Source organism: Varanus komodoensis, unplaced genomic scaffold (genome assembly GCF_004798865.1).
Source record: "Varanus komodoensis strain SLA01 unplaced genomic scaffold, ASM479886v1 scaffold20_1, whole genome shotgun sequence".
NCBI lineage: Eukaryota > Metazoa > Chordata > Lepidosauria > Squamata > Varanidae > Varanus > Varanus komodoensis.
This window is the reverse complement of record NW_025335587.1, coordinates 17,877,822-17,889,073: the sequence shown is the minus strand read 5'-3', so window position 1 is coordinate 17,889,073 and position 11,252 is coordinate 17,877,822. Positions and strand designations below refer to the sequence as shown.

At 50.2% G+C, this 11,252-nt stretch overlaps 1 protein-coding gene across 1 annotated transcript; it reads left to right on the top strand.

The window, feature by feature from the left end:
* The first annotated feature begins 7,891 nt into the window (after window positions 1-7,891).
* On the top strand, window positions 7,892-9,142 carry LOC123023548 (melanocortin receptor 5-like). The gene has a single exon (XM_044430390.1). The coding sequence runs from the start codon at window positions 8,168-8,170 to the stop codon at window positions 9,140-9,142; it is 975 nt and encodes a 324-aa protein (XP_044286325.1). The 5' UTR covers window positions 7,892-8,167.
* Window positions 9,143-11,252: the final 2,110 nt, after the last annotated feature.

Here is an 11,252-nt window from a genome sequence, read left to right as displayed (position 1 = left end):
GGAGGAGAATGATGTAAGCTGCCTTGAGCCCTTTGTAGGAAAAAGGCAGGATATAAATCACAATATAAATAAATGAATAAATAAATGTGTGCGCTGGTGGAGAAGCATGCATAAGCACAATCTAGAAGTCCTGAAATAAAGAATTGTGCCAAGAGGATGATGGGGGACCTGCAAACGGCAGAAACTTTGTGCGGCAGAATGATTGCCGTTGGACAGGATCCACTGTTTAGAGAAGGGAAACATCTGTCTCTTCATGAAGATTCAAAACTTCATGTAACTTTAAGTCATAAGATATTGTTGACACTCTGTCCAAATTGACCTTTAATCAGAGAAGAGGAAAATAAATTAGATTAAAATAAAACAAAACATTACAATTTTTTCTTTGAGGCTCTGGATTCAAAATTCACAGTAAAAATAAATTAAAATTATATATCAGTGAATGAATGGATCTCTTTGGCAATCGATGTATTGGTGGAAAATTGCATTTTATTTATTAATTACAGGAATTGTAACGATCAAGGTTATAAAAGGTTATGTTCTTTGTTTCTCCACCTTTACAATTTCTGCCAAGGATCAGAAAGGTTGGGAATAGGCAATGTGAAACATGTTGGTACCCACGTGCCCCCAGTTACCTTTCTTGGAACCCACCAAAGTGCTTTTAAAAAAAAAAAGAATATATTTCCTTACCACCAGGTCAGGTTGCTGCAGAATCAGTTTGTGCTGGTGCTGAAAATGGTGGGTTCCGAGGGGTTTCTTGGGGTGGAGTTGCTCAGAGGTTCCCCTGCTGCCTTGCACAGTCCTCGGGATGCATGTGACCTGCTGTGGCCACCCCCCCCCCCCCCCCCCCCGCATGGCAGCCCTGTTGTCGAGCTGGCCAAACACACCCAGGAGCCAAGAAGATGGTCTCCCCTCTTAACACATTATTCACGCATCCTCCTCTATCCCTCTCCTGCCAACCCGACGGACGGTCAGAACGCATTGTGTTGTGCTAAGTCATTTTCTAATAATATGCTGGGTGGGAACTTGGCAGGGATTCCACTTTTAGCTTTCGCACTCTTTCCTCATGTACTAAGCAAACAAACAGGCGTACGAAACACCGGAGCAGCACCCAGACCCACAGTATGCTTTGCCAGGGTGCCTTGGGTGCTTGCTTCAGACGATCCCATGAACTTCCCCCCCGGATCCCGTGGCTTGTTTCCTCTCCACTGCCATCCACAGAGCCTCTGGGCCACGCAGTCAGTCAGTCAGCGCTCAGGATGGCTTGAATGGGTCTCTTCCTGGCCTTGTTACGATCTTTCACCACCACTGTGAGGTTTCTTTGTGAAGTGTGGGAATTGTCCGGTGACTGAACCCTCGGAGGCAGGTCAGAGATGGACTTGAAGAAGCAAAATCTGCAGGGACTCAGGGCTTGCTCTGAATCTGGAGGCTGGGCTCAGGGGTAGAGAAGAAACATCAAAACCTGACCAAAAGGCTGGAAGGAGATCACAAAACCTTCATGGCCAAAGAGGAAGGCTTTAATCTGCCTTTATTTAGAAAACAATCAAACCATGATCAGTTAGACAAAGGGAGCAGTAGTTTTTACATTTGCTGGGCTCTTTGAATGTACGCCCTAAGCTTTCCCGAAACAGTTGTCCTCCAAGCATGTTGGCATACAACTTCCATCATCCCCAGTTAGTGTGTGCAGGCCGGATGAGGATGTGGAGATCCGTACTCCCAACATGTTTGCAAGGTACCCTTTGGGGAAGGGTGCAGTTTTATATCGGGGAGCTTTGTGTTAGGGCTTTCGTATCAATTAATCCGGGAGACTAATCAGTTCTAAGCCACGTGGATGGATTAAGAGCAATTGTGTGCCCAGTTGCTTGCCTGCCTGCCTGTTTTCTTGCTTTCTTGCTCCCTCCCTCCTTCCTTCCTTATTTGCTTGCTTGCTTCCTTCCAAAAATCAAATTGTTTACTATATGTGCATATTTGAGTGTGGGCCAATTCTGAGTGGAGGGAGAGGGGTTAGACCCCAAAGATCCTCTATTCCCTATTTCAGTTTCCCTTTCCAGTATTTTTCTGTTGACACAGATGCCATCTCAGCCTTTGGGCTTAACAGGTTCAAATAGGCATGGGTACTATTTCAAGCATTTCAAAACATGGTAACTCAGACCTACCGTGCTGAGAGGGGCTGCTTGCTCATTCGGCCACAGGGAGCAACTCTCGATTGTTGGTGGAGCAGTGTATCCACTCTGGGTTTTAGGCCGAGCTTCTAATGAGCTCTCCGTGATGCTGAGCAGTGTTTTCTCCGCCAGCTCGGGTTCAGCACCATGGAGAGCTCCTTCAAAGTGCAGCCCGAGACCTAGAGCGGGCCCACGGATGTTGCAGCTGCCAGTCTCGAAGGCAGCCCTGCCTAGTGGGAATAAGATGGCAGGGCTAGCCATGGTGGGGCACATCATTCTGGCCCTGACACCGATCTGCTCCCAGCTCCTCCAGCTGACCTGTTTTACGTAACTCCAAAAGGACAAGCAGAGAGGGCTGTGTGTACAGAGCTGTGTGTCGTCTCTACCATTGAGTGATTTGCAAATGTCAGAGTTTGCTATCTTATCTCTGCAGGTCTTTCTAATATTTGCAAACAAGGTTTATCAGCAATGATGAATTGGATATCATATACTTGTTCTTTCCTCTGCCCTGCCCGGGGATGTCACCAAATGCTTCCCTGGATTTATCTCTGTCTCTCTGGTTTGTAGCCCACCCGACTATAAAAATCGTGTTTACAGCTGGGAAGCCAAGCTTGGTGATAAGGGCTCTCCGTGCACATTGTGTTCAGGGTACACACAGCTATGGGTTTTGCACACAGGTGCTGCTGTCACGAAAAGGATTGTCTGCGGTTGTGATGAGGGCACAGGGTGTGGTTTAGGGGCATTCCTTAAATCCAGAGACGTTGGGAAATCCTGCAATTCATTGCCATGAGCTCAGATTCCTATAACTCTGAACTGTGTGTTCCACAGCAGAGATGCTTTTCCCAAGTTATGAGAATTCTGAGGACCTGTGGACTGTTTTCTTTGGGTGCGATTCACTTGGATTGTGTGGACTATGTCTAGGGAAGGCCATTTCAGCCTTTGAGGGGGAGAAAAAAAATGCGGCATGGCCAAAGGATTGGTGGCCGGGCCATGGAAGGGAGTGTAGCCATCAAGGGGCCAAGCTGGGCCCTGGGCCTCAGTTAGCCACAGAGAAAAAGAGTGAGTCAGAAGGGACCTCCTGGGCCATCTAGTCTGGCTCCACTCAGGACATGCCCACCATGTGCATGTCCAGCCTATCCTTGAACACCCGCACTGATGGGGCCTCAACCACCTCCCGTGGAAGCCCCTTCCACACCAGGGAGTTTCCAGCCCCTACGCTTATCCACTAGCATGTGCAAATGATGCCAGAATCCTGGGAGCCTGTTTGTGTGCTGGCTCTGACACGGATCGACACAGCTGCCTGCAACTGGGGGCTGCCCTTGGGGCACAAGAACCTGGGGGCCCGCCTAGCAGGCGCCTCCACTTCAAAACCAGCCCCTGCATCCCTCCAGAAGCACAACTGGGCCTTCCTTACCCACTGGCTGCCAAAACCAAACACTTTCCCCGAGAACCTGATTTCCTGTAGCATGTGAACGAGCGATCAAGGGTGCACCACAGCTGCCTCAGTTTTAACGACGTTGCATGCCAGATTTGGGCTGTCTCACCCACGCCGAGCCTTAAGCTAACTTTCCTCATACCAGCCTGCGAGGCAAAGGTAACCTAGACTGAGCTGGATTTACGCATCTCTTTTGTCCGAAGCCGTTCCCACCCAGCACTCACCCTGGATCCATTCAGCCTTACCCAGACCGGTAATTGGGCCCATCAAACCTGACAGGGCCGATAATCCATTTGGCACAGACCTGATCTCACACAAATCCAGCCGGTGCTGCCAAACAACGCGCAGGCACGGGGACTGCGGAGCGCCGCATGCAGCTTAGAACGCGGCCGGGACTGTGTACCGTTTTCGCACCCTGCAGAGCTGTGCTCGCCTGGCCTTGGCGGCCCGTTCTGCGTCGTTTGCAGGCAAGGATATGGCAGTGGTGCCTTTCCACAACGGTCCCGCTCAGCTGCGCATCCGCTTGGCTGCTGCTGGTGAGGCAGCCGGGACCCTGCATCGGCCCGGCTGGGACCAGCCACAACCCTCCCCGAGGTAGCCAATATTGGTGACAGCACGAAAGAGCTGCTCATTGAAGCAGGCTCGATTCTCTCCCCTCTCCACCCTCACCGCTCATTTCCCCTTTCGATTCCCATCTGGGACTGTAAACAGAGCCACTCGCCAGCCCTGCCATTTGCCTCTCCCTCCGTAGCCAAACCAGTGGCTTGTCCTTTCCGTCAATCAGCAGCATTATACAAGCCAGCATCACTTTGGGCCTCCGAGCACGGCTTCTTGCAGACAACCGAAAGGAAGAATTCCAGCAGACTCTACGTCGTAAGCTACGGCGGCGCGGAAGAGGGTTGCCGCGAAACATGGTCATGGCTCGACGCTTCTAATTCCCGCCGAGCAGGCGCTTGGCATGGCTTGAGTGAGGTGAAGAGCCAGGTTCACCCACAATTTCACGAAGTTCACTTCGATGCAAAGAGAGGACGGCAAGAGCCTCTGGCCCAAGGGGGTCTGACACAGGGCTTCAGCCCCAGCCGGCCAGCGGCCACAGGGCTTGCTTTTCCTCGCAGGGCAAGAAGCAGAGGCCAAGCGGATGCCTCAGACGGAGAGGTGGCCACAAGGGTCGGAGAAGAGGCCCAGCAGGCACAAAGGGGATGCTGCCAGCCCAGGGAAGGAAAGCCTCAGAATGGCAGAAGGGAACAGACGCAGGAGGGGATCCACACTGAGAACGTCTTGCCCCAGGTCCTCTCCCCAAAACCAGCAGCTTCTCCCTGCAGCTATGCCTGTCTATGCACTCAAAAGCCAATTCTGTGCCTCCAAACCATGTGTTTTGGTGCTCTTCCTCATTCATCTCATTTCTTAGCTGCCTTTCAAGATCATCATCTGTAGAAGGCAGCTTAGCTGCGTCAAAACCAACCTTGCTATGTGCCGTCAAGCTGCCTCTGACTTATGGGGACGCTGTGAATAGTAGCCCCCCAAAATTTCCTGTCTTTGACAGCCCTTGGAAACTCAAGACTGTGGCTCCCTTGATGGAATGGATCCACCTCCTGGCTGGCCTTCCTCTTCAACCTTCCCTAGCACGATGGTCCTCCCATCCTGATGATGCGTCCAAAGAACAGCAGCTTCAGTATCTTCATTTTTCTGGCTTGATTTGATCCAGAACCACCTTGTTTGCCTTTCTGTGGGTCCAGGGAATTTGCAAAACACGCCTCCCACAGCATCTTCACATGCATCCATTTTCTTCCAGATAGCTTTCTTCACTGACCAATGACTTGGCCTCGGTCTTGGCTGCAGTCCCCGGTTCAACCCATGCCAGCAAATTATTCCTGTCATGTTAACTCTCTACCATTTGAAGTCAACCTGCTTTCAGTGGAATCTGGAAGGGCAGCAGCAGCAAGCAAGCCGGCCGTTCTCTTCGCCAACTTCCTCTGCCGTGGACCCCAGTCTCCAGCAAAGGGCCTCTTCCTTTGGATGCTTTTTGTGGAAAGGGCTCCCTCTGCTGTTCCAAAGCAGGCAGCGTCCGAATGCACCCTCTGCCCGACCCACTCCGCTTGCCCTTTCAGTGTGATGAAGTGACCCTCCAGCAAGAGGTCTTGGATTTCTCAGAACCGAGGCGCTGCCATTCTTTGTTTTGCAACAAAATAGAAACGGGTACCCACACTCACAAACAGATGTCCTATGCAAGGAACCACAGGCTGGCAAACAGAAGCTACTTTAAAATGGGACGTTTGCCTTTGAGTAAACGAATAGCTTTTAAAACATGTGCTTATCAACAAACCAAAGCTGTAGCCATGGGAAGAGGGGTGCTTTGGGGAGCCAAGTCCTTTTGGAGGAGGAGTTTGTCTTAGTTTTTTAAAATGTAAGGCTCTAGTCCTGAATGTGTTGCTTTCAGTTTAAGAATAGAAGAACTCTCTTGTTCTTTTAGGGTTCAATTTTCTGCACACCGGCTGGTTTTTTGGGACTTTTTCCTGGTTTAAAATGTGTTGGAGGGTTATCTTTATCTGATGAGAACTTGACATACAAGGAATAAGTGGAAAGACGGGAAGGCCCCAGCTTCAATTCACTAGAAAGGGTCTGGTGGATGGCTGATTATAGGAAATACCTTCATCTGCTCAGGATCTAGATAGCCTTTCTAGAACAGCACCTTGGCCTGCAAAAGGTGTCCAGTTCACCCCCCACCCCCATATCTCCATTTAAAAGTGTTAGGTCACTGATAAGACATCTTTCTTCCCGAGGCTCTTGAGAGGAAGGGCGGGATATAGATTTTAGTGAATAAAATATTCATAGGAGTACCATTGCCACAGAGAATAGTTAATTTGCTTATATTTATGTCCCACCTTCCTCACAAGGAACCCACCCCAAAAACAATACAGCTGATAGATCCCATTAAAATAATTACTCTAAAATTTCAACTGCAGAACCAAACCATAATTTCCACTCCAGAAAACAGATAAAACATTTGCCTGTATCAGGAGCTTGTATAAATACATCTTCAGCAGGCACCTGAAGGACAACTGGGTGGAAGACAGTTGAATCTTTGCTGGAAGGGAGGTCCAAGCCAGGACGCTAACCCTGAAATCTCTCTGCCCCATGTCGTAGTCCCATGGGCCCCATCTTCCCCACAAGTGCAGCCCCCTTGGCAGCTCAGGCCCCAGAACAGGTGAAATGTGGAAGGCCAGGGGAAGGCTGTTCGTCAGGAGAGGGCCCACGGCACGTGTCCTAAGTCAGGGTTTTCGGCAGTGCCTGGGAACTGGCACTGGTGGAAGGCCAGGAAAATTGCCTTCACTTGCGAGGGCTGGAGTCCTGAATCTATGGGAAGCCCTCTGCCCCATCAGCCTGCTGTCCAGGAGCCCCGGGGGTGTCTGTGGGGCCCTATCCCCTTGGATGAGCTGGCTTTTGGCCTGCCTGTGCTTTACCTCCAGAGCGTTTTATCCCTGAAATGAAATGCCCCGCTCTCTCCTCTCCATACCTTTCCTCTTACACGCAGGAGGGCTCTTAGGAGCTGGAAGTTTGCATGTGGAAATGTGTGTCTGTCCGTCTTTCTGTCTGTCTGTCTTGTGGGTCTGAGCCCCTTTGCTGCCTACTTAGCACCACTCCTAGACACCACAGGTTGCCAGTGAAGCCCAGGTTGGCCAAGTACCTGGGTGCTGAGCCATGTGTAGTCCAGGGGATGAATGATCTGAGCTGGCATGAAGCAGCTTCTTGCATTGCAGCAGGACAGGGGAGCCTTTTGGCACTGAAGCGAATCACAGGCTCACTGTCATCTTCTCTGGGGATCAAGTGGACAAGTCTTTTGCCTTTACCTTCTGGCCTTTGACAGTCCGGAGGGGCCATGTTTATCTATGGTAATTGATGGGTGAATTTCCAGTGAATGAGGCCTGAAGGCAATTCCCCACAGAGAAGGCCACAGGGAAATGACCTGGAATTCATTGGATGCATTTGCTATCTAGGATCAGCCTAGCAACCTGGGGGTACAGAGCCAAGAACTGAAGTGTTGAGATGGAGGAGAGTTAACGTGTAATCCATTGTTTGCATGGCATGATGGAAACAGGAATGTGTACAGTCAGACCTCCCCCCTTGGAGCTGCAAAACAGAAGGTCATTGCACCCTGTCCTACCATTCAGTGCTGCCAGATACAGGGATAAAAAGAGCAAGGATAGACTTTAAAATCCAATTTATATGTTGAGTGTCTTCATCAGCCATGACCAGGAACCAAAGCGGCCGAAACCAGGTACACTCAAGACTGTGAGCGCCATGTGGTAAGCAGCCAACGCTGTGTTTTGGAGTATCATCCGGGGCAGAAAAGCATTCTCAGAGTCCCGTCTGGTCTTGCCCACCCAACCTATCCACTGGGCTTCAAAGGCGTGGGGACTTTGCCTGAACAACAATTTCCTGGCTAGTGTCGTGGGCTCTGACTCCTGACTCCTGGTTCCCACCCTTGACTTTGACTCCTGGCTTCAGCACTCAGTTCCAGCTCCGTGAGGCAGCTTCCAGCTCTTCCCCAGCTGCTGCCCAGAGCTGTGCTCTAATGCCCATCATGGACGGACCCCAGGACTGCGTCAACCGCACCACCCACATTTGGACCTGGCCCCTGGTGCTTTCTTTAGGGATTCCTCAGCTGTCCCTTGCCCTGATCTCCGTGGTCTTCAACTCCGCCGTCATCTTTAGCATCGTGCATTCCAGACTGCTGCACAAGCCCATCTTCATCCTTTTCTGCAGCCTGGCCATTTCCGATCTGCTCTCCAGCTTGTCGGGTTTCTGGATCGCCCTCTTGTTTGTGACCAACCCTGAGAGCACCATCGTTGGCTCCAGGCAAGTCCTCACGGCATATACCTTCTACGCCATGTCCATCTTGGCCACCATCTATAACTTAGTTTCCATCGGGATCGAACGCTACCTGGCTGTGGTCGGAAGCCTGAGGATGAGGAGCCGGATCACCAGGAACCAGACCTTGGGCATCGCCTTGACTCTCTGGATGTTCGCCTTCACCCTGGGCTTCCTGCCCTTGATGGGGTGGAACTGCTTGGATAAAGGCAACCTCTCGGTCCTTTACAGCCCTCTGTGCATGGACTACCTCACCTTCCTCACCGTCCCACACTGCGCGGCAGCTTTAATCATGCCGTTCTACACCTACTTCAACATCATCAGCTTCCTGAGAAAGCACAAGGTGGCCATGTGCGCACTGGGACAGGCCCAGAACATCTACCGGCTGGCTGAGGTCCAAGTGGCCAAGACTAGTGTACTGATCTGGCTCCTGGCACTGCTTTCTTATGCACCCTTCTTCATAGGGGTCGTGCTTGATTTGGCCACTCAGCGTTGCCCCAGCGAGCTCCCCACACGCGTCTACGTGTTCCGCAACCTCACGGCGATGATGATCACCATCAATGCGTTGGGTAACCCCGTCATATACGCCCTGAATGCGAAAAGGTTGGGGCACAGGCTCAAGGCCTTGAAGCACCCTTCCAACAACCGCGTCGCTGTGAACGCCATTGGGCACCCCTGACCTTGCCCAAAGCAACACAAACCGATTTCTCCTATCTGTGTTCCCAGCCCATTGCCACACTTGAAATGTCCGCATTGCTCAAGGAGGCGGGTGCAATCCCGCCCGTTTCTGCTCAGAAGTGGGTCCCTCTAAGTTTAATGGGTCTTACTGCCAGCTAGCAAGTTTAGCATCGCACCTCGAAGTCTCTCGTTTCTTGCCTCATTGCCCTAAAACAACTTCAGCACCACTTTGGGCGGACAGTTCCCAAGCAGAAGAACGACGGGACTTGGCGCCTATCTACAACTGGATCTGCCTTCAAAACCTTTGGAAAAAAAAAGTAGTCGGGCTGGTTTGGGGCAAAGGTGAAAATAATGATTCAGGGTGAAAATGCAAAGCTTCAAGATGAGCTTCATTCCAAGGGAGTTATCAGAGAGAAAGCTGTGACTTAATCCATGGCCAAGTTGGTTTTCGTCTGATTAAAATAGTAGCCATATATCTTGACTTCACTGATGATACGGAGGAGGGGGATGCTTACAACGTGCTCCATTGAATACATGCGTGCTAGAAGAAATGGACTGGAACTGCAGACTCATCTCTCCGAGATCTGTTTGTGCTCTTGAAAGTAAAACTTGAGTGCCGGACTAAAGTATGCCTTTGATTTAATGTGGGGGGTGGTGCTGGTGGGGCAGTTCATATAGTAGGACTTTCGAACACGCTGCCTTAATATAATTCTATGTACACACATGTATATTTTGCACTGTTGAAATCTATATATTGCTTTGAAAGGCTGCAACTCAAAAAACAGTTAAAGGTACAGCGAACTGTTTGTGTGATGTGCTGCGGCCTTTGGCTTTGTGTGTATGATGGTGCTCGAGTGGTCCAGAGCATCTTTCCCAGCCTGTTAGCACCAGGAACCCAAACCTGGGTTGAGTTCTGCAGCTATTATGGTTGCTTGGATTAAGAGAATCATTCTAGTCCGATGTATCCAGAGGACAGCAAGCCAGGGAAGGTTGTCTTGTGCTCGAGCATGAAGGAAAGTCCAAGTGTCAAAATTCCCACTGAGAAATAGGCTACAAGGAGTCGAAGGGGCCTTACTCCTAGGTAAATGAGGATAGAGCTGCAGTCTCTGAAAAGCTTTGATTAAAACCAGCTGGTTTCCACACACGTACACAAGCGCTCCCTCTGAGCCTCTCATATCTGAGCCGACACGGAAAGCCGTGTTGTTTGCTTTGGCGCTGTTGATTTAATAAAATGTAATTCCCTCTTTTGGCATCATTAACCTTTATTTGAGAAAGGCCAAGCTTGCCATGTCCAATTTAATTGGTTGGCGCATTGATGCGCAGGAGGTATCTGTGCTTGCAGTATTTACTGGGACATTAGCTTCTTAACAGGAGTTGAGACCACATCCTCTCACTTTGAATGTAACCTGCTCAAGAACAGCGGTATATGCAGGGCAACAGGGGATGCAGCTTTGGAACCCGTAATAGCTCTGCAGAAGCGGATTCTTCTGTGCCGCTACTAAAGGTGCCGTCCTATACAGAAAAAAGCCCCATGGTTGCCCCATGCCGCAGTTTTCAGTCTTTTGTCTACCGGAACATGCACGGGGTGCAACCTGATGATGTGACCAGTCCCACACAACCATTGCGGTGGAAATAACCCAGTTCTCTTTCGCATCCAGCCTGCCCAGGCGTCACTTAATTTTTCTCCTGTTTATTAGTCTCTCAACCTAGTTTTTGTAGGTTTGTTTATTAGTCTCTCAACCTAGTTTTTGTAGGATTGTTTATTAGTCTCTCAACCTAGTTTTTGTATGCAACTTAAAAAAATCATACAGAAATGCAAGGATGTGGCTTCCATAATCAATACAAAACATCAACCTTGCCCACAGATCATGCTTTATTAATGTTTTGCTTGAATGCTTTTAGCATTAGGAGTTTTAACTGAATCTATTGCGTACCATGATGTATTTAATGTGTTTAATTTTCCTGGAAGCTGCTCAGAGGTATTTAAACGTAGGTAGGAGCCAGGGTGAAGTGGCGTTTCAGAGCTCAGAGCACCTGAGCGCTAGCCCCGCTCGGCCACGAAGCTCGCCGGGTGGCTTTGGGCAGTCCTCGGCTGCCGGCTTTCGGGTGCC

What these genes read in the sequence shown, in the direction of transcription:
- LOC123023548 (XM_044430390.1), top strand. Translation starts at nt 8,168, where the DNA reads ATGCCCATCATGGACGGACCCCAGGACTGCGTCAACCGCACCACCCAC.